This window comes from Gastrolobium bilobum, unplaced genomic scaffold (assembly GCF_033153095.1).
Source record: "Gastrolobium bilobum isolate Gb01-03AN ecotype WA unplaced genomic scaffold, APGP_CSIRO_Gbil_v1 utg382, whole genome shotgun sequence".
NCBI classification, from domain to species: domain Eukaryota; kingdom Viridiplantae; phylum Streptophyta; class Magnoliopsida; order Fabales; family Fabaceae; genus Gastrolobium; species Gastrolobium bilobum.
In genome coordinates, this window is record NW_026897362.1 from 25,238 (window position 1) to 48,845 (window position 23,608).

General features: G+C 40.9%; 1 protein-coding gene across 1 annotated transcript; it reads left to right on the forward strand.

Annotated features, from left to right (window-relative positions):
• Window positions 1-2,111: 2,111 nt before the first annotated feature.
• Window positions 2,112-4,347, forward strand: LOC133306274 (uncharacterized). The gene is made up of 2 exons (XM_061506572.1): window positions 2,112-2,788; window positions 3,453-4,347. The coding sequence occupies exons 1-2, from the start codon at window positions 2,477-2,479 to the stop codon at window positions 4,215-4,217; spliced, it is 1,077 nt and encodes a 358-aa protein (XP_061362556.1). The 5' UTR covers window positions 2,112-2,476; the 3' UTR covers window positions 4,218-4,347.
• Window positions 4,348-23,608: the final 19,261 nt, after the last annotated feature.

Genomic DNA, 23,608 nt, shown 5'->3' on the forward strand with positions numbered 1-23,608 from the left:
TCTTAACCGTTGATTTTCGTCCATCAACGGTTAAGATATTCTCAAATTAAATTTATTAATTAATTATTAATTCACAATAAATGATAATCGTTGATTGGCGAAAATCAACGATTAAGATATGATTGTAAGAGTTTGTAAATGAAAATAGGTTTAAATATAACATTCCCCTAATATTATATGGTTGAAAATTTTGATGGGTAATTTCTTTCCGTTTTAACCCATTTTTTCTTTTGTAATTCCAGTCTCAAAAACTTTCATATTCTACTGCAATAAGATTACTATTTTAAGGTAAATAAGGATAAGGCATAAATAACAACGAATTAAGATATGCGGAAGGATATTGTGACAACCAAGTTGTGTTACTACCAAGTGACTACCAATCAATCTCACTGTTAGATCGATTATGTTGATCCAACGGTTATATTTATTTTCATTTTTGTATGGTCATGATTTCCCAAATTTAATACTTTATATTTATTTTCACCTTTGTATGGTTATGATTTCCCATATTTAATGCTTTCACTTTAAATATGGGGAATCATGACCATACAAAGATGAAAATAAATAAAACTGTTAGATCAACATAATCGATTTAACGGTGAGATTGATTGGTAATCACTTGGTAGTAACACAACTTGGTTGTCACAATATCCTTCCCCCTAAATATTGTCGGAGGAATGCAGCTTCCCTTTCCATCTTCCTAAAAAGAAGTTACATAATCACCAAATCAGTAAATTAATGCTGAGTGTTTAATTACAATTTTTAGTATTGGGCTGATTTCATTCATCTCTGCTCTTTTTTATACGTACACTGTAGTTTAACATAAACTAATAATTCAAAATTATTAATTTGATTAAGTTACGCATGTACTGATTCAAAAAGTTTTATAGATAAAAGCAATTATTTCTCAGTTTTTTTTCAAATAAAAAAGAGAAGGGTTATACTTACCACTAGGTAAGTTTATCACATTTACAATCAACCTTATCACCATTAGATTAGAATTAAATCTAATGACTCATAAATATCTTTTATAATCTTAACTTTTTCTCTCACATTCCATCTTTCTCTAGGTTTTGAAACTGCACATCTCTCTCTCTTTAGGTTTGGAAACTTCACACCTCTCTCTCCAAATTTCTCTCTTCATGTCACACAGCGCTCTATCGAAATTGAAGGTGAGTTCTCATTTGTTGCACGGATTCATGGCAAGATGATCAGATTCATGGAAATAACAATTCATAATAAAAAAAAGGAACAAATGTTTCTGCAGTTAATGCAGATAAGTTATCTGCAATTATTCTCACAACGACGTTGTTTTGATATTGAAATCTTAAAAATTATACATATAAAGACTATTATAACCCTGAAATAAATTAAAATTACAAATACACCATGATTTTCGCCTCAAAACGACATCGTATTGGACTTACTGCAGATAACTTATCTGCAGTAACTGCAGAAAAAGCGAAAAAAAAAAAACGAACTCATATTACCCTCCCACCAGTATCATAAATGGATTCATGAAATCTGTTAAAAAGCACCTTGATCATCTTGGTAATTTGCGAATATATAACAAATTCATTAGAGAGAGAATTATCTCACCAAACGTACATATATTCCACCACCAAGACACTGATTGATATTAGAGAGAGAATTATGATTGATATTAGAGAGAGAATTATCAATCGGTATTAAAGAATATATTTGAAACTGAAAATCAAAGTGTTGTAATGACGAAGAAAGGTGTATAGTTCCCGAGCCTAGAGAGAGGAGATGGAAACCTAGAGAAAAGGGAATGTGAGAGAAAAATTAGAATTACAAGAAGTAATTATGAGATGTTAGATTTAATTTTAATCTAACGATAATAAAATTGTTTGTAAAGATAGATTTAATTTTAATCTAATGATAATGAGATTGATTATAAAGATGGTAAACTTACCGTATAACTCTTCTCAATAAAAAAAATGTACATTATAATATTCTTCACTTTTTTCAAATAAATAACTTGTGAATACAATGATAAAAAATGAATTCAAAATCAGGGTACTAAGAGAAGAGAATAGAAGGAAGGATATTTTGCCATTCATCTCCTTTAGTGATCTCAACAACCAAAATCAGAACAGTAACTGTTTGTGAAAATGCCAAAGAGAAAAAAGTCCTACTTGGTCCATAACCCCAATAACCAAACCACAACCCCAAGAAGGTCACCGAGGTTACTCCTCCTCCTCCTCCCCCAAAACAAAAACAACCACAACAGTCCCACAGCGCTCAACCCCGAATCCGCGAAGAAATCCAACGATGATTCCACGAAGAAATCATTGGTCGTCGAATCCAGAAACAGAAACTGCACTGTTGGGTCGAGAAGATCTCCCAGGTTGAACTTGAACAATGGAGGGGTCGTTGGGTTTTCCTCTCTTAGACGATCTCCCAGGTTGTCCAATCACAAAGTTCCCCACCCCACGGCCACGGGAATGAGCAAATGGATAATAAGAAATCAAGTAACTCTGATGATGAATTTTTTTCCTGTGATTCTGGGAAATCAAGGAGAGTGACGAAAGAAAGTTCCATAGTTACTGATGAGGGACCTGCGGTTGAAGAAAGTAGAGGTGGACGAGGAAAAGGGGGGAAGGCGAGAAATGGAGACAGGATTGAAGTTGGAGTGAAGAGAAAGCGAGGTGGTGGCAAAGAAATTATTGCCAAAGGGTGGACAAAAGAACAAGAATTGGCTCTGCAAACAGCATATTTCACTGCAAAGCCCTGCCCCTATTTCTGGAAGAACGTTTCTAAACTGGTATGGTTTTCATTTCCCTGTCATTCTTGTTATGTATCATTCTCTCTTTCTCTATATGTATGTGCCTTGTTATCTTTGATAGAGGCTGTAGTACAAAGGCTTGACTTGGTTTGGCTTTAACTGTGAACTAAATTTGAGAATGTTGTTGCAATCTTACTGAAATTTGCAAGTTTTATTCTTGAGAGTGGCTTGTGCAATCTTGATAGCTGGCAGTTATGTGCTTTGCATTTTTGAAAAGTTTAGTTAATTTCTGGGGTTGAGGATCATACAGAAAGCGAAACAGTTTGCTTTAACCTTGGTTGATGATTGTCTTTTTTTCTCCTTAATTTTGTTGTCTTTGCTAATGTTAAAAAGCAAATATGATGCTGGAAGTGTCACCTGAGATCTTGCTTGTTCTTTGTTAGCTGAGGATAACAGTGGACAAAAGATTATGTTATTTGGAAGGCCAAACGTATATAGCACAGTGAAATGTTTTGAAATGGAGTTGTCGTTGATAAGTTCTCTGTATGTATATTTTTCCTAAAGAATAAATGCAAATTTACCATTTGTTGGTAGTTAGTTGCAGATGGATGCGGATCATTCTCATATTTGGGACTAGCTTATTTATAGCCATTTTTCATTCTTTTTTATTTAATGGTTGCCATACAAAATCTATTGCTTGCAGGTGCCTGGAAAATCCCAACAAGAGTGCTTTGATAGAATTCACCGTGACCATATAACACCGCCTCCATCTCAGCCTCGGTCAAGGGCAAAGACAATTAAGTCAACACCCCTTCATAAATTCTCAATATCTGCAAGTAAACTGCTCAAACCTATTCATAAGACGGTTAGAAGATCAAATTTTCTCAAACTGAAGAACTACATTACCCAAAAGTCCATTGAGAAGCTGTTGCATTGCCATCTTAAAGTTGATCAAGACCGTAAAGGGGACATTTTTTCTGTTCTTGAACCCAACATTGATTTTTCTTCTAATACTGTTCAGCCTAGCGAAGGACTTTCTACTCCAAAGCAGCTAAAGGAAAATCAAGGGTTGCTGCAAAGTTGCACTGAAACATCATCCTCAAGCCATAAGAAGCCCCTTTCAAGATTTAGTAGCTTGTATGTTACAAATCTTGTTAGTCCCCCTGTACTAAAGCAAGTTAAAAACAGGGAATTGCATGAGAAATATATCAATCAGTTACGCTGTAGGGAAGCTAGGAGAAGAGCATCCTTTGCACGGACACAAGTTCCCGTAAGTGGAAAAATAATTGGAGAAGGAAGCAGCATTCAGACAAAGGATGCAGTTAAAGCTGCAAAAGTTGCCTTGGTTTCTGAAGCTAGAGAAGCTATCACTAAATTTCAACAGTCACAAGTCAATTTCATGGGCGACTCATATAATTCTGATGATGACAATGATGATTGCATTGGAGTTGAAGATGAAAGTCAATAGGTTTTTCTCAAGTTAATTGAGTGAAATATAATTGACAAATTGCATGTATAGTAGTTTGACTTGAAGTTTTAGACGCTGTAGCCTAGTCAAAATCTAATTTTTCGAAAAACCAAGATTTTGTAGTAAATTTTCTGTAGTTAATAAAAACGAGCAATCCACATTTTTCTTTTTCCATACCTCCATTTTATTCTGGCAATGAGAATTTTCTAGAAGTGTCTTATAGCAATAATAATCTTGTGTTCATCTAGGTACTTAGATTGAAATAAAGATTGCAAGATCACAATGAGCAAGACTTGCTTGTTATCTTTTAACAATAAGCTCTAAGTACACCACTTTACATATAGCAGCTCCAATTTCTACATGATTTGACGCTTTTATATTTCTTTGTGGACTGTAAATAGCATTGGTGCAACTTCTTTGTTCTGCATTCGGTTGTGGCCTATATATTTTTAAATGAATTCCACCTTTGTATCCTGCCTCTTTGTTTAAGAAATTGTATTTTCATCTTCTTTTTTTAATGTAATGTAATATATACTTGTCTTATATATTAAGAGTCACCAGAACTTGCTGTCCAAAAAATTGTTTGAACCCCTAGTCATACTTACTTATGATATTAGTTTGGATAGAAAACTGGAGGACCATCTGAATTTATGAGTTGTTTTAGGCATAATTTAGTTATGGTCTGTTAGGGACATTGGGTGAAATTGGGCTGATACAGTCACAAATCATGGTGAATTATAGTCTGAGTAGTAATGGATGTTTGGTAGGATTGCCAAGGCAAATTCAAAGGCGAAAGGTACTGGAAATTTTTTTGAATCTCTTTCGTTGAGGGCCTTACAAGTAAGTAATTATCTTGTATTTTTTTATTTAGTTTTATCAAGGTGGTGTTGAAATGATTAGGAGGGATTTACTCACTGGTCAGTGGAGACCTTATCTTGAGCGTGCAATAAGTTTGAAACCCTGCTATGAAGCAGGCATTAATGGTGGTGAGGTACATACCTTCTTTTTCTTTAATTACTTCACTCTTGAAAAAGTATTATTTTGCACAACTTTGTTTATTTATGTAATTTTATAAAGCTTTATTTGTTGATATTTCTGTAACTCTGAAGAATTGGTGCGGAATAAAGGCATTGCTAGTTAATGATAGATATAGGGGATGGACTCATGTCAAAGAAATACAGGGTATAAGAATCAGGATAGTATGTCTAACTAATTACTTTAGGAATGAGAGAAATTTCTAACCTTCCATAATAGTTATCTCATGACCATGGAATAAGCTGAAACATGCGCTTCCATAGTATGGAAGCACCCAGTCGTTGTTGGACTTCATGTAGGCAACTAATATAAGCCAAATCAAATTTGCTCATGCCAATTCTTTGTCCTTATCTCTTTGGTCCACCTTTGAGGTTATAACAAGCAATGCACCTTTAAGTTTTACTAAAGCTGTTGTCAAATACAGTCTGTTCCTTTCTAATGCTATATTTAACATTGGGTACTATGCTGCGACTCCATAGAAGCATTCAACGTTGTTTTGCTGGTATTGCTTGATGTATTAATTGGATCCTGCTAAATAGTTTTCTATATTTGTTGAATCAATGAATAGTTGAATCTGATAAATGTTGTAAAAGGTGGACCTCAAATCAACTAATTGGAAAAGAGCTTGATATTTGATGGCCAGATCTTCTTCTCATATGTTTGATTTGAGGCACTTTGTAGCTTTTAAACTGTTCTAGCTGATAGGGCTACTATATAATGCAGAATTTTTGAGTGGGAGTGCACCAGTCAATCCTGTTCTTTTGTATTCTATATTTGGATTTGTCTCTGACACTGGTAATGCCACTTAGGTTTGTAATCCCCACTAGATTTGTGGATGGGAATCCCTTCCCTATATGCAATTAAAAATACTACAATATATTTGGAAAAAGGAAATCTTGAAAACTAGGAGTATTTTGAATTTATCTGATCAGTCAATGATAACAATGACGCCTATAATATTTAATCTGGCATTGTTATTGCCGGTAATTTCAATATTTGGGATGGACTTTCCAATGTCATTACCTCTGTTTTTGCAATTGAACTGAAACATTAAAATGTTTATCATTTTATTGGATGGTAACCATCTACTTGTCACAGTGTACTGCGTATTTAAATTCTTCTAGGGTTGCCCCTTTCCCCACCTTGAGGGTCGATTGTACATAATATTACCCTTATATATTTGCAATTATTAAACGACTCTGACCAATTATTAACTTTTCTTTATCTATTATTGCAATTTATGGCCAGAATGGAACATGCTGGCCTGTCAGAATATCTAAATTGTGAAGTGTTAATAGCCATTATCAGCTTTTGTGCTATTAAAGGGAACATGATTATGAGGGAAATGAAGCTGTTGATGGCCAAAATATTGGAGATTAATGAAATGAATAAATAAATACTGAACAAATTGTTCAGTATGTATGTATGAATAGTTGCATTTGTGTTATTCTAAATTTGAAGTTTTCTTTTCTTTGGGTGTTTCCATGTGCGCTCTTCATTTTTTACATGGCTAATTACACGTACTTATTATAGCAGACCAGAATTATTTTAAATCTAGTTGAACTTATCACCAACTTTAGAGTGGTACAAAATGTGCTAAAGAATATGGTAAGTTACATGTATGTGGTGCTATTTACGAAAAGCATTTTTTACATCACACCGATTACGGTTCTAATTGAGTGTAACAAACAAGATTTGGAGATTGAAGTTTTAAAAATAAAAAATGAAAAAGTTTATGATATATAAAATAACAAGGAGTATTAAATTTCTGTTACATGCATCATAACTAGTCTTTTAGAAATGGATCCAATTTCGGGAAGACAGAAAAGGTTGAGTGTTCTGGACGAACATTAGTATGGATTAGTTCTAATTGTCTATCCCCTTTGGGATGTTAACCCCTGTATTTATACTCTTAGTTAGCGTAGTTGCACCGGACGTGGAGAGAGGGTGGTTACCTTAGATGTTAATGAGTAGTTATCTGGGACGTGCCATCATGGTAAGTCCCACCTTCTGAATTAATAAAGGGGACAACTGCCCCATAACCCGGGTACCTTTATCCTAGGTTCTTCTAACCCGTATCTGAATACTTAACCCGGAACATTAAGCCGCTAAACATAAGTAACTAACCCGGAACATTGAGTATTGGGTTCTAATGGTTAATAATTTTCCGAAGGGTTGCGTTTGCATTAAAAGCCAACTAACATGGCCCAAGTATTACTAAAAGAAAACACAACAAATGTGTTGGGCTCCTTCACGTCAAAAAGAAGAAAATTTTTTTATTATCATTCATCAATTTTCTTTTTGACAAGGACAAATTTGTTTCTATAGTTTGACACTCTCATAATTTATAAATTACTGAAAATAATTTTTACATGATATCTAGACAAACTATCATTGATTACACAAAAAAGAAGAAGGAAATTACAAGTCTTTCTAGTTTTATATTAATTAACTAAAAATAGAGAAATAATTCGGATTATTTGTTAAATTATGTAACTTTTTTTATGCGGAGCATAAAAGGCACAAATTTCACACTACTATAAGAAGGGAAAAATAAGTTTATAAATTGTACTATAGACTAGTCACTTAATCATAATATTTATTGGGTGGAAAGCGTAAACATGTCGATTTTTTAATGTTATAAAGTCTTGATCGAATCAGCAAGCAACACTCAGGAAAAAAAATTAAAAATTAAAAAGTCTTGTAATCTTTGCAGAATCTAATTATGATATGACAGAGAAATAGAAATAGAAAATTTCTCGCAAATACCTTCCGTAATCATGTTGTATCGAAGACTCCACACATCACTTGTTAAAACTGGAAAAAATAATAATTTATTTAGTTTCTCTTATTCTAGTTGATATTCTAATTGTTACGCAACAATTAAAGAGAATCCAAAATGGAGCAGAGTACCATCCATATATCAATAGGTCTAGCCTAAAAAATAAATCCACAACGTTTCAACCCAAAATCTTACAGCATAGGTTTCATACTTAACTCATTTATTCCTGATATGAGACTTTATCATTCACACTTTAATTCCCATCTGTTATGGACCAAGGAAAGACCCACGACTACAAGAAGCCCAACCAACACAAGCCCAAAGGAAAGCTCTATAAATAGGAGCTAAAGACCACAGGTATGGCTGATCCCTTTAACCCTATTTTATCTAATCACGACAGTGCACACACACACCCCTTCAGGTTGCGGCCATCATATAGTGTGTAGTGATTCGTTGTCCCCAAGATACCAAATTCATAGGTATCTAGAGAGAGAGCCCTAGATCCAACATCAAATACCCGACCTACGGTCGGACACATCTGCCCAAGGCAGAATATTGGCGCAGTCTATGGGAACCGAACCCACGACCACATGGTTAAAAGCCATGATGGTGAGGACAACAAGAAGTGGATTTCGACAACCATCAAGATCGAATTCCAGAATCCAGCCTATCTCTCCAATCAGGGAGAATCCTTTGGATCATCGGCAGATAGATACCGATGCAGTGCACGTTAGTGATGTGCACTCTGATTCGGCATCGACCCCAGCCGTCAATCCGAGCGCCCCGTACGTGCAAGGTTTACAACCAATGGATGAACAAATGGCGGATGCTGTGCAGATACCAAATGGTGCAGTTGGTGATTCTCGAGTGACAGATCTGGTTGTTGCCGCGGTACTCCGGAGAATGGAAGAGATAGAGCGAAGACACGAGCTTGAAAGGGAGGAAGGTGCCAGACAAATGCGAGAGCTGGAGGCTCGAGTAGGTCGAGCCGCAAACCCGAACCCGGAACGAGCTATAACACGGGTCATGAATGACCTGCGGATCTCAAGCACCCAGGCGAACCCTGATGGGACCCGAACTCGGGTGAGAGGAATTGGAAATGTCGAAGGCCGGCCTCAAAGGAGCATACCCAACATGGTTCACAATCAAGGACCCGAAGTTCACAACAACGTTGTAGGACAACCGGAAAGGCTGGGAGAGAACCCCCAATCTTCAGATTGGAGACGCCCATCCCGGAACCCAAACGCGAACGACGTATCCGGGGTCTATAGGAGGAAGTATCACAGGGGGAAACACAATGACAGCCCCTTTGTGGACGAGATCGTGGTGCACCATTTTCAGAGAACCTCAACTTATCTGAAATTCCAAAATACGATGGGACGTAAGACCCCCAAGTGCATTTAGATGCCTTTCATACGACAATGTACATTAAGGGAATTGAAGAGCCGCTGATAACCAGGTTATTTGCAACCATGCTGACAGGAGCAGCTCAATCATAGTTTTCATCTCTACCGGCGGGATCCATCAGATAATTTGAAGAGTTCGGAAGTAGATTCTTGCTGAATTTTGCTACGAGTAAAAAACAGTCGAAGTCCGAATTTGCACTGGAAAAAATAAAGCAACAGCCCGGTGAAACCTTGCAAAAGTATTTGGACCGCTTCAAAATGACCGCCTTACAAGTTCCCGAGCTATCTGAGAATGTTCATTTACATTTGGTCATCGCCGGCCTACACGGGTCCTCCAGGTTAACTAAATCCGTATACAAAGACCCAGTCCGAACTCTAGTTGAGTTCACTGCACGGTCCAAAAAATATTTGGAGCTCGAACAGCTGGAGATTGAAAATGCAGACCCAAGGCAGCACCACGGCCAGATGGAAAAACTTGGATATCGAAGGCAAAATGATTTCCGGGGTAAAAGGCCTGAAGAGAAAGTTTCAACAAAAGTAATATTTGACAGATATGCACCTCTGAATTCGTCCAGATCCCAAATTTGGAGGGAGGTAGCATCCACCGAAATGAAGAGGGTGGATAGGCCACGGCCATTATTGAATCCAGCCAGCCTGGACCAATCTCGATATTGCGCGTTCCACGATGGCCCTGGTCACACAACCGATGAATGCTGGGATCTTAGAGACGCAATTGAAAGATATATCAGAGAAGGAAAGTTGCGTCAGTACTTGATAAGAACTCAGGGATGGAAGAATAATAAGAAGTGGAGAGGAGGACGACCTGTGAGCCCGTCCCGGGAAAAGAAGTTCAGGGATGAGGGCCGAGGTAAGAAGCCGGCCAAAGAAGAGGATGAATTCATAGAACCTGAATTTGAATGCAATGTTATTAGCGGGGGTTTTGGTGGAGGAGGTGATACCATGAATGCCAGGAGGAAGTACTTAAGAGAGGTGCTTTCGATACGAGAGCAACCTAAGTTTAAAGAAGCCGAACGGGAAGCACCACTACTATTTTTTACTAAGAGTTGGAGGACGTCATGCCGGGACACGTTGACAGGTTAGTTATCACCGGTACATTAGTCAACTGTAAAGTCAAGAAAATATTTGTGGATAACGCCAGCTGTGCCGATGTAATTCTGTGGCAGGCATTCTAGAAAATGAACCTGGATGTGGAAGATTTGAAACCCTGCAACACGGCTTTGATTGCATTCAATGACCGTGATACTATCCCTAAGGGGTACATTGACCTGAGGCTTACCTTGGGAACAAAGGAGGCCTACAAGTCGGAAGGGTAAGATTCATAGTAGCTGACTTTCCGTCGGAGTATAACGTAATTCTGGAAAGGCCAACTATTCACGATTGGGATATGCTGGTCTCCACCAAGCATCAGAAGCTCAAGATGATCGGTAAGCAGAACACGGTCATCACCATTGCTGGGGATCAAAAAGAATCTCGGGACTGCTATTTTAAGTCAGTTAGAGCAGTATGAAATAACCTTAAGACTCCTGCCGGGGTGAACCCCAATAATAAGCAGGATAATTCGGGGAAGAAGGGAACAACATCGATTAACTTGGTGGAGTTGGACATGAGGGATGGAACTTAGATCCCGAGGCCGGAACCCGATGGAGAGTTGGAGGAGGTAGTCATTGGAGAAGAAACTCAAGCAGCCAAAATCGGAAAGGGGCTGGCGAATGAGGACAAAATTTGACTTACTGAGTGCCTAAGAAGGAACGTGGACGTCTTTACTTGGAAATCCTCAGAGATACTTGGAGTGGACCCTCATTTTTGTTGTCACAAGCTCGCAGTATACCCGGGATCTAAGCCGGTAGCCCAGAAGAAAAGGAAGCTCAACGCGGAACGTCGGCAAGTACTAGAAGATCATGTGAGGGAGTTGCTGGAGGCAAGACTCATCAGAGAAATACAATACACAACCTGGCTATCTAATGTGGTGATGGTAAAAAAGCCAAATGGGAAATGGAAGGTGTGTACGGACTACACTGACCTGAGTAAGGTATGTCCCAAAGATGCATACCCCATGCCCAATATAGATCAGCTCGTTGACAACTCATCCAGGTTCCAGATGTTATCCTTCATGGATGCATATTCGGGGTATAACTAGATCCCACTACACCCCGAAGACCAGAGAAAATTGCTTTCATCGCAGAGAAGGCAAACTATTGTTATAATATTATGCCCTTTGGATTGAAGAACTCGGGGGCCACCTACCAAAGAATGATGAATCAGGTATTCGCGGATCAGCTCGGCAAGAATGTGGAGGTATATATAGACGACATGATAGTCAAATCAATTAATTCAGCAATGCACATTGAAGATCTAGAGCAGACCTTTAACGAACTGCGGCAGCACAACATTCGGTTAAACCCGGCTAAGTGTGCTTTTGGAGTCCTTGCAGGAAAATTCCTAGGATTCATGCTGACTCACAGGAGCATAGAAGCTAACCCGGACAAGTGCAGAGCCGTTCTGGAAATGAAGGCCCCGGACAGCAAAAAAAAGATCCAACAGTTGACTGGAAGGCTAGCTTCCCTCACTAGGTTTTTACCTCGGTCTGCAGAAACGACACTATCTTTTTTCAAACTGTTACGAAATGAGGTATAATATGGCTGGACTTTGGAATGTGAGGCGGCATTCCAAGAAATTAAAAAACAGCTGGCATCACCACCAGTCTTATCTAGTCCAAGAAAAGGGGAGCCATTGATAATGTATCTTTCTGTGGAAGATGTTGCTGTTAGCTCGGTCCTGGTCCAAGAAAATGAAGAGGGGCAACAACCGATTTACTTCATAAGTCGGCTCTTGCAGGGAGCAGAGCTCCGTTATCAGAAGTTAGAAAAGGTTGCTTTCGCCTTACTAATCTCGGCTAGAAGGCTTAGAGCATATTTCCAAGGACACCAGATTGTAGTCAGGTCAGACTTACCAATTCGGCAAATTTTGCATAAGCCCGACTTAGCAGGAAGAATGATGGCTTGGGCTGTGGAATTATCAGAATTTGATATAGCTTTCGAAAGCTGAAAGGCAATCAAATCTCAAACATTGGCAGATTTTATCAGGGAGCTTACTTCAATCCAAAAGGAGAGCTCAACAAACCCAGACACCTGGAAGATCTATGTGGATGGGTCCTCAAACTCCAAAGGTAGCGGAGCCGGGGTAATTATTGAGAACCCGAAAGGGGTTTCGGTTGAATACTCCATGCAAATGAACTTTGAAACATCAAACAATCAGGCAGAATATGAAGCATTCATAGCCGGGCTTCAGCAGGCCAAGGAGCTCGGAGAAAGGAGACTACAAATCTATAGTGATTCGCAATTGGTCACCTTCCAGATTGCAGGAAGCTACCAAGCTAAAGGACCGTTGTTGGCAAAATACTTGGATTCTGCAAGGCAGTTAATAGCGGAGTTCGAAAAAGTGGAGGTCAGTCATATTCCAAGGAATGAAAATAGCAGGGCTGACATACTGTCAAAGCTAGCAAGCACTAAAGGTTGGGGAAACCGCAGAACGGTGGTTGAGCAGAGTATCCCAGAACCTACATGTGTCATGCAGATAACCGAAGGCAAAGATTGGCGTGGCACCATCATTGATTACATAGAAAACGGGACGCTCCCCCCAAAAGGAGGAAGCTCGGAAGTTGGTTAAGGATGCCGCATTGTACACAATGGTAGAAGGGCAACTGTACAGGAAATGAGCCTATTCCCCCCTGCTAAAGTGTCTAAGCTCGGATAGGGCGAAATACGTCTTATCTAAAATCCATGAGGGGATAAATGGCCAGCACGTCGGGGGCAAGGCACTAGCCCGGAAAGCTCTCAGAGCAGGCTATTTTTGGCCATCCATGGGTCATGACGCAAAGGAGCACGTACAGAATTGCGATCAATGCCAGAAGCACGGTAAGAACCTGCTGGCACCACCAAAAGAGTTAAGCTTGATCACGGCTCCATGGCATTTCTTTAAGTGGGGGATGGACCTCTTGGGCCCATTTGCAGCGGCTGAAGGACAGTTAAAATGGTTAATAGTGGCTGTCGATTACTTTACCAAATGGATAGAAGTAGAGCCAGTAGCAACAATTACCACGGCAAGGGTGCAACGCTTCTTTGAAAGGAATTTGATCTGCAGGTTTGGGATTCCAGCCGAGGTGGTTACCGATAACGGGACCCAGTTCACAAGCAAAACTTTCCAAGAATTAATGGAAAATCTTCACATTCGGCATCGTTTTGCTTCTGTAGAACATCCCCAGTCTAATGGCCAAGCCGAGGCGGCGAACCAGGTCATCATAGTCGGGTTACGCAAAAGGATGGAACAATGTTCCAAGGGGAAGTGGATAGAAGAACTATGGTACGTACTATGAGGATACAGAACCACAATGCAAACTTCTACTGGAGAAAGCCCGTTCAGGTTAACCTACGGTACCGAGGCCATGATCCCGGTGGAGATAGGAGAACCGTCATGGCGAAGGGTCCAAGCTTTATCGCAAAATGAAAAAGAAAACAATAAAAAATTAGCTGTGGAGCTGGATTTGATAGATGAAGCTCGGGTCACTGCTCATTGCAAAAATGTTGCAGCAAAACTGTTCGTGGCAAACCGATTCAACAAAAAGGTAAAGTCGCGATCATTCGTTATGGGAGAGCTGGTTCTTCGAAGGGCAGATATCGGAGGACGAAACGCGACTGAAGGAAAATTGGCTCCAAGATGGGAAGGACCATACAAAATTAAAGCTAAATTATCAAAAGGAGCTTACGTGCTAGAGACCCCACAGGGGGAGCAGGTCAAAAGGACTTGGAATGCCGACAAACTGAAGAAATATTTTAGTTGAAAATTTTTTGCGCTTCAATTGTAGTCCAAATCTCAAGTTCAATAAATTGAATAAATCATGTTTTCCAGAACTTCATTTCCTAGATTAAATCCGAGGTATTTGAACCCTCTTGCCTAAGGGCAAGGTTGGAGTTCTAGCCCGGCCAATAACGTCGAGGTATTTGAACCCTCTTGCCTAAAGGGCAAGAAAGGAGTTCTAGCCCGGCTATCAACGTCGAGGTATTTGAACCTCTTGCTACGGGCAAGTGGCCTGAAAGGTTCATGCTGGCCTATCAAGCTAAGGAGGGAAGTTAAGGGGACGCCCTTACTTCCCTAACATCTTTACAAAAAAAAGGGGGGCCAGTCAAACAAAAAAATATCGGTGCACATCAATCACACACATTAACAAGGGCATAAAGCCAAATTCATCGTAACAAGAAAATTACAAGTCAAAACCGGCATTCCGGCTCTTCACTCTGCATCGTGGTTATGCATCATTTCCCTCATCTCCGCCTCAAACTCGGCTCCAGCTGCCTCTATCCCCGCATTGGTTCCAGCTGCCTTAACCCTTGGAGTAATCCCAACTTGTGAGGTGCTACCTTCTGGCAGGCTCTGATTAGATGAAGGAGGGGGAAAATAAACCCCGCCACGAACATAGCCAAAGCAGTCAAGCTGGTCGAGCCTTAGAGGGAATTCAGGGTTAAAATACCTTACCTGGTTAACACCATTTTTGAAGGCACTTATGGCGGCCTTTTGAAGAACGGATCGGTTAAGATCATAAGCCGTTTGCAAATTTTGAAGATACGACTTCAACTTATCAATCTCAGCAGTCAACCTGGCAACCTTTAAATCTTTCTCCTCCAACGCTCCCCTCCTAAGTCCTCTTGGGAGAGCAACGGGAGCAGGAGTACCCCGAGGAAGAGTTATCACGACATGCGTTCCGCCCCCACTAGCCAAGGTCGGAGGAGCTGGATTTACATTAGTCTCCGTATTCTCGCAGTCGTCAGTGAGATCCAGGATGGAGACGCCAGAATTCAAAGCCAAGGTGGAAGCTGCTGCAACCGGGCTGGCTGTCCTAGGTCTCTTCGCTGGGGGTGCAGGCGGAGCAGAGGCTTGGCCTGTTAAGGACAAAATATAATCTGGACCTGACCCTTCCTCTTCTTCATCAAAATTTATGTCGGAATCTGCAAATAAAAACAAGTTTTAACAGTAACATGAAAATAACATAAGTAGCAAGGATTTAAATAGCGCAAAGCATACTGGTAGGCTCTAGGGTGGAATGAGATTTGGCTACTAAAGAGGCTGCGCTCAGATGACCCTTGGAACCTACATGGGCCAGCAAAGTCTTGGCATTATCCTTATCTTCTTGTGACAGCCTCAGCTTGAAGTCGACAGGCTTGCGACAGTGGTGATCCTGAGTCCAGTAGAGGGGAAAGATAGGTTCCCCATTATCACCAATGAACCATGGTCTCTTTCCCACCTCGGCCACCACTTTAAAGAAATAGGCTTTGAAGCCCTTGATAGAATCGTTGTACACAAAAAATAGCCTTCGGGAGGGTTTGCTAACTCGGCCTCGAATGCTACTCCACCCCTTGAGTTCAGGAGGTTCCGAGCCGGTACGTGGAGTGTAAATGGTAAAAAAATGCAAAAACAGGGGAACAATACATGGAAGGGACAAAGAGTCGCACAGTTGTTCAAAAGCAACAATATAAGCCCAGCCATTAGGATGGATCTGGGTTGGCGCGAGTAGCAGGTGATTTAGGAGTTATATCTTAAACGAGGAGAAGGAAAACTGAATCCCAATTTTTGTCACCAGATCTCGATAGAAGAAAAAAGAGTGTGGCTCTTCAGGGTTCTGACCTGAATAAACAGGTTCGTCATCTGCAGGAACGAACGTATTAAAATCAACCGGGTTGCAGATGGGAAGCCCGAACACTTCTTCAGTTGACATCTCGGATGCAAAGCTCAGCACCTTTTCTGTAACCCATGGATATTGAGTACGAAGATTATTGGTGACGGGTGCGGAACCCTTCTCGGTTGTACTTATCCCTGCCTCTGGACCTTGGCTAGAGGAAGCGATATTCGCATTCGATTCTGTAGAATGGGACTCCATAAATACCTAGAACAGTAAAATGGAGGATTAAAAAGCAAGAATAACACGTAGCACAAGGGATACGTACCCAAATTAAACAAACTACTGTCAGAGGAACTAGAGTCGTCAGATTCAAAAATAGGAGCAGGGGTTGACGAACCCGAGGTGTGTGAGCAGCTGCCCAAAACTAGGTTGGCCATGAAGTCATTCCCCCTCTCCACAAATTGAGCACTAAGGAATACACAGTTGAAACAAGGCTCAGGATTGATAATATTTGAGCGAGAAGAAACTCTCACACTTGGATTCGGAAAGGGAGCAGATGTAATAGCATGGACCGGGGTAGAATATAAGGGAAGAGAGGACGAAGTTTTCCTGGATGGGTTGCCTAGGTTACGGGGACCCCAACTTCGACCCCGGGCTGAAGGGCGAGAGGAAGCCTGTCTACCTCGAAGACCCCCCCTGCGACCACAGACCGAAGAACGAGATGAAGAGGCTCCCCCATGGCCACCACCTCGATAGCCGCCTAACAAAGCAGCCTGAGTTTCTTCCTCGGTTCGAGGCCTGCCATACAACTAATACCTCGGACCAGGAGATAGGCTCTGGATGAACCTTTCCTCTTCTTCTGCGTGTCGTTCTTCTTCTTCGGCATCAATCTCATCACCACGACCGAAGATGCGTGGGCAAGAGGGTCGTCCTTGAATAATATAATTTCTCTCACCTATAACAGAAACTATTCAAAGCAGGGTGCGTAGGAAGTGAACGGGCAGCAGATAAGCTTATATAAACAATGCAAGACTAGTACAGAGAATTTAATCAGACAAAAACAGTATGATGCATCACAAATGCAGGTTGGCACATGCAAAGGAAAGAAGCAAGCAAATAAGTCTGGAATAAATGAAGCACTGTAAAACCAAAGGCCATGGCCAAGTTAAAAAATTGACGGAGAATGCGACAGAAAGGAAAGAAATGCCGAAGGAAAGTACCTGCGGAAAATGGTGTTGAGGAAACTGGGAATTGGCAAACGTAGAAGATGGTGAACGCCAAAGGAAAATGACGTGAATACTGGCAAACGATTCTGTACGAAAAAACAGGCAAAATGGACGATGAAAGAGGCAAATGGTCTGAAAAACTGAAAATGGTAATATAGGGGTTGAAATCGAAAGGTTAAACCCGTGAAAGCCAAAGGGCAGGGGCATTGCGGTAATTACAGGGTGGACATGACAGTTGAAAGACGTTGTTTTAGAAGCAATAAATGCCAAGGCGGCGAGAAACGCACATGCCACACGTCGTGCCTATTGGAAGGGAGTACGTGGAAAAGTAATCATTAGATGGAAGGGAAATCATTTCTCACTTCAAAGCAATCATCAGACAGCAGTTAATACAATCATTCTCTACGCTCCCGAAATAAGAGACCGAGTTTCTAGTCTAAGAGGGACGCAGGACCGAGAACCCGGCCGAGTAACTCGGATGAAATTGGCAATAGAACACCCCGGATACAGTAATGCTTGTAGAAATCTGGGAAAGCTCTCCTTCTCGGAGCCGAAGTAACAAACACAACGACCAGATGACCAACGTACAAGCTAAAGCACATACAACAATCGGCTTGACTTGGACATCCCGGCAACCTGAAGACTCAGTCTACCGGGCTAGGGGGCAATTGTTATAGACCGAGGAAGGCCCACGACTACAAGAAGCCCAACCAACACAAGCCTAAAGGTAAGCTCTATAAATAGGAGCTAAAGACCACAAGTATGGCTCTTATTCTAGTTGATATTCTAATTGTTACGCAACAATTAAAGAGAATCCAAAATGGAGCAGAGTACCATCCATATATCAGTAGGTCTAGCCTAAAAATAAATCCACAACGTTTAAACCCAAAATCTTACAGCATAGGTTTCATACTTAACTCATTTATTCCTGATATGAGACTTTATCATTCACACTTTAATTCCCATCTGTTATGGACCAAGGAAAGACCCACGGCTACAAGAAGCCCAACCAACACAAGCCCAAAGGTAAGCTCTATAAATAGGAGCTAAAGACCACAGGTATGGCTGATCCCTTTAACCCTATTTTATCCAATCACGATAGTGCACATACACACCCCTTCAGGTTGCGACCATCATATAATGTGTGGTGATTCGATGTCCCCAACATACCTAATTCATAGGTATCTAGAGAGAGAGCCCTAGATCCAATATTAAATATCCGACCTACGATTCGGACACATCTGCCCAAGGCAGAACACCATCATTACTTGAATTCAATACCACTAATTAAACTGAAAGAACTCCTTGTTAGTTAATCAATGTGCTTTGTGGTTAAGAAATGTTTAATTTATCTATGTATTGACTTTCTAATTTCGCTAAGACTCCTTTCAAAAAGACAATAGCTTTTGCAATTATTGATAAGTCTTCTAGCTATTGGTCTATCCAATGCAAACTATGTTGCTCAATATGTGCTTTTATTTTTTTAAAGGAAAGCTTACACTAGCAAGCAAAGGTAGGTAGGTAGCTTTAGCATATCTAAATTACCAAACAAGATCACTGTAATCCAGTGGCTTTTTGACCCTTATGCCCCTTAATTAATAATTAATTACCAAATTGCCCCTCATTCAAAACTATTTCGAAAATTTACCCTCCCCAACAAACATAACACCAATCTGCCCCTGTTTGACCGTTGACCACGAAGCCTACCCGGGTACACCATTACCTACCCGGGTAAATTTTGAAACTTTTTATCTACCCGAGTATGTAGGGATGTACCCGGGTAGAGTTCTTGAATCTGGGAAAATGTTTGAATTATTTACCCGGGTACGGAGCAGTGTACCCGGGTAAATCGCGTCCAGAAACCCCAATATGTATGGGTTTCGGCCATTGTTGCGAGGTATAGGGTTTTTGAAACCCCAAAATCTTTCTCTCTTACCCTCTCTAATCCGAAACATCACACATATTTCATCTCATCATTTCAGAAAGCTGAATCTTGGTGGGACATTGAGATTACATCTCCACACTCCCATTTTGTGCTAAAAAATCCGAACCAACCTCCAAACCCAAAACCTAGATCTAATTTTTGTGTGAAAGATGAGTTCAAGTCCAAACATGGTTCCTATAGTTGTTTACTACAATGGGAGGCATTTTGAAGGTCCGAACGGTGTCCGATTTGAAGGAAAAACAAAAACGATGAAAATCAAAGTGGGCACTACATGCAATGAACTGAAGGAGAGAATTCTTCAAAAAATGGGGTCAGAAGGCATACATTCCATCCACCGCATGATAGCCAGGTTAGAGACTGTAGTGGATATGGATACAATATACTACATTGGAAACGATATAAATGATGATGAAGATGTGGAGTTCGTAACAGATGCGTTTGTTGAATGGAAAGTATTAAAATATATTGAGATATATGTTGAAGTTGATGTTGGACAATCTTCATCTTTACCGGTGCATACAACCACTACTGCACACTGTACCGGTCAAGAAGATACAGTTGTACGATCTTCTGCACCTCCTCAGGTAGCATGGGATGAGGATGAAGAGGATGAAGACGAGGACTATGTGGACAGCGAAGATGAGGGAGAACCTGAAAGTGCTATTCCAGAAGGTGATTCGTCAGACACTGACGTGGACGGTAATTTTGAGGCTGACATGAGCGCCGTAAGTCTCGGTACCCCAGCCTTGTCACCACTTCATGTCGACCCAGTCAGTAGTGGTAAGTTATTAAATTTGAATATTTGCTTTAGACAATTTATTATTTGTGGTAAGTTATTAAATTTGACATGATCTTTAGATGCAGGGTCTGAGGAGCCATTCTGGAATGAAAGCCAACATTATTCATTCATTAACTGGGCGCACCCTAATGACGAGTTGGAGATCCTATATGGCGATGATGACTTGCACGGAGGTTGGAAGTTAGGAGATCCGTTATTTGTGCAACAAGAATTTGGGTCCAAACCAGAATTGCAACATGCTGTGAAGATACATTGTATGAAGGGGCGCAGGACAGCCATAGTTGAAAAAAGCGACGAGTCAAGATTTGTTATGAAGTGTAAAAACCATGCTGACGGTTGTCCCTGGTATATGAGGGCAATTAAGCCGAAGAAGGGAGCTAACTGGGTGGTCCGTAAATGGGGTCAAGGTCACACATGCCTAAATCAAGGCCTAGCACAGGATCATAGACAGTTGGATTCAAATGTCATTTGTGCGGCTATAATGAGTATGTATTCCACTGTTTATTTAATGATTCAGATTAATTGAGAATATGGTAAAGTTAATTTTTTTTTCCAGATATGTTAAAGGAAGATCCATCCACAAGACCAGCTCTGATACAGGAGAGGATACAGGGAACATATGGATACAACATAACGTACAGGAAGGCCTGGAAGGCAAAAATGAAGGCCATCGTTAAGTTGTTTGGTGACTGGGAGAAATCGTACGCATTCTTGCCAAATTGGCTGAAGTATATGACGGAGGTGAATGTGGGTTCTGTGTTCAAACTTGATACAAATCAATGTTTTGATGAACGTCGGGTTTATACAGACAGGGCCGTATTTCAAAGGGTTTTTTGGACATTTCACCAATGCATTGAAGCATTCAAACACTGCAAGCCTATAATTCAAATTGACGGCACTCATCTGTATGGGAAGTACAGAGGTACTCTATTGATTGCAACATCTCAGGATGGAGATGGATTTCTGCAATGTAGGTAAAGTTCCTAAATGTACCAAAATGACTACATTACATCAAACTAAATCAATGATATGAAACCCTATGGACACACTAATCCGATGCCGTGTCCTCCCCATTCTCTTCATAATTGTGTGTCATCCCCATTGTCATCATCCTCCTCCTCCTCCTCCTCCTGAGTATGGGCATAAACCCTCCAAGCGTGAAACCCTTGTGTCCAACCGTGCAACCCTTGTGTCCATCTGGTTTCGCCACTTGCTCGTGCTCTGTCTATATCCTCTAAAGTCAGTAGTCAGATCATATAAGGATGCCATGACATGATCAAGTGTCCATCCACCCTCAGGAGGAGCTGGTGGTCGCCGACTGCGGGTGGGACGTGTCGGTCTGACATCAACCTCAGCAACGCCATCATCATCGTCATCATCATCAAGGCCTACATCATAAACCATGAAAAACAAACTTCAATACCACATTAAAAATTAAACAACACAAAATGCATAAACTCATAAAGACCAACACATCACCTGCAGGTGCATCCTCCATCTCAGCATCGTGGTGGAATGGGATCTCAGGTGGTTCTGGTGCCTTCTTCCACGTCCAGATACCCGCTCTGTTCGGTAGGATCCCACACTGCTTCAGGAGCCTCTCACCAAATATAGCATTCCAGCCTCTGGCGGTCTTCAAGGTCTCTGTTGCCATAGGCACTCCAAATCTATGCAGAATCTTCTGCACCAGAAATGCAAAAGGCAATTCAGCCTTCTTTGACTTGGCTGCCTTCCACATCAGTATGCATATGTAATGCCTCCAGTTCACCTGCTGACTGTGAAGGAGGGCCCACAGGATGACAAAGTCCCCTTCCAGCACCTTTGAGTGATTATGCGGGCGCTGGAAAATAATATGTGTCACCACATAATGAAGAATGCGAGCAGAAACTGACAAGTTGCTAACAGGATAATGAGCAAAATGACCGGGCTCAGCGTCTGCCCTCCTAGTCTCTGTAACAATGGTCTCCCGGTTATAATCACCAAATATATGATGGCTGTCTCCATCATATAGTGCTGCTCCTGAGACACCATCAAAATCGAACCCCAGTAGCTCCGTCCAGATAGGAGCAGTCATGATGATATCAATCCCGCATACACGGGAAGTCAGCTCGCCTTGCGAGTAGCCAAGGTTCTGGTAGAAGGCTCTTACCATAACCTCCGAGTATGGGCACCGCATCTCCGCCAGGTGAAGTAAATGTGTCTGCTCAAGAAGCGGCACGATGTCAAAACGCTCTAGGTTGAAGAATGCCGAATCCAGTGATTTCGGTTCGCAGATCTTCCGGGTCATGAAAAACTTCACGAACTTCTCGTGTGAAGGAATGTCATCCTCAAACAAATATCCGAACGTCAAGTCCGGAGCCTGACTCGAAGCAGCCTGGGGCTGAGAGGATGACGACCCATCGTGACGACTCTTGGTTCTTCTCTCGGAATGGGTCACTGGCAGCTTTGAAACGCGTCGAGAGGTCATTGTGTCACACTATTAAACTGAAAAAATAACCAAAATCAGAAATTAGATACATGTTAGGGTTAGGGTTAGGGTTAGGGTTAGGGTTAGGGTTAGGGTTAGATTCAGGGTTAGGGTAAGCGTATGACATACAAATTGATAAAATAATTCGGACAGAATCAAATGATATAAACGAAAACAATGAATCAGAACAGAAATCATAACATAATTGAAAAAACTGAAAAAAAAATGCACCTTTGATCGATTTCAATCGGTAGAAGGCAGAGAGGTTGCAAGGTCCGCGAATGATGATCACAAACAAGACGAATTAGTGCAAGATTATGCCTGAAATCGCTCAAGATGACACTCCTCCAGCAGCTCTGCTCGGGTACCCCTTTTGTGGGTTTTCGAATGGGGCTGCTGGGGTATTTTAAAACCCTACCGTCGCGATTTACCCGGGTACACTGCTCCGTACCCGGGTAAATAATTCAAACATTTTCCCAGATTCAAGAACTCTACCCGGGTACACCCCTACATACTCGGGTAGATAAAAAGTTTCAAAATTTACCCGGGTAGATAATGGTGTACCCGGGTAGGCTTCGTGGTCAACGGTCAAACAGGGGCAGATTGGTGTTATGTTTGTTGGGGAGGGTAAATTTTCGAAATAGTTTTGAATCAGGGGCAATTTGGTAATTAATTATTAATTAAGGGGCATAAGGGTCAAAAAGCCGTAATCCAGTAGTTATCAAAATCAGATTGCTTCAAATTGAAGAGAAAAGCACTGAACTATTCATCTTCTTAATTGTCCAAAAAAATCCACAGAACCCTTTGGAAAAAAAATTAAAATAAATTCCGTCTAGTTGATTAATTAGTATCCTTTCTTTGATATCTGGTGTACTTCCAATGCATGGCAACCATTAGAGTTATATAAAATTATTAATATAGTGTTATCCATTAATTTAAGTTTTTAGATTGAATTAGTTCTTTAATCTTTATATGGTATGAGAGCCTAAGTGATTAAGTGATCACGAGTCCAATATTCATCGCCTTCTATTTAATTAATA

Bases quoted from the DNA above. Each gene is read 5' to 3' on its own strand.
- LOC133306274 (XM_061506572.1), top strand. From the start codon at position 2,477: ATGGATAATAAGAAATCAAGTAACTCTGATGATGAATTTTTTTCCTGT. The intron at 2,789-3,452 runs GTATGGTTTTCA...TATTGCTTGCAG, and splicing joins GGAAGAACGTTTCTAAACTG to GTGCCTGGAAAATCCCAACA.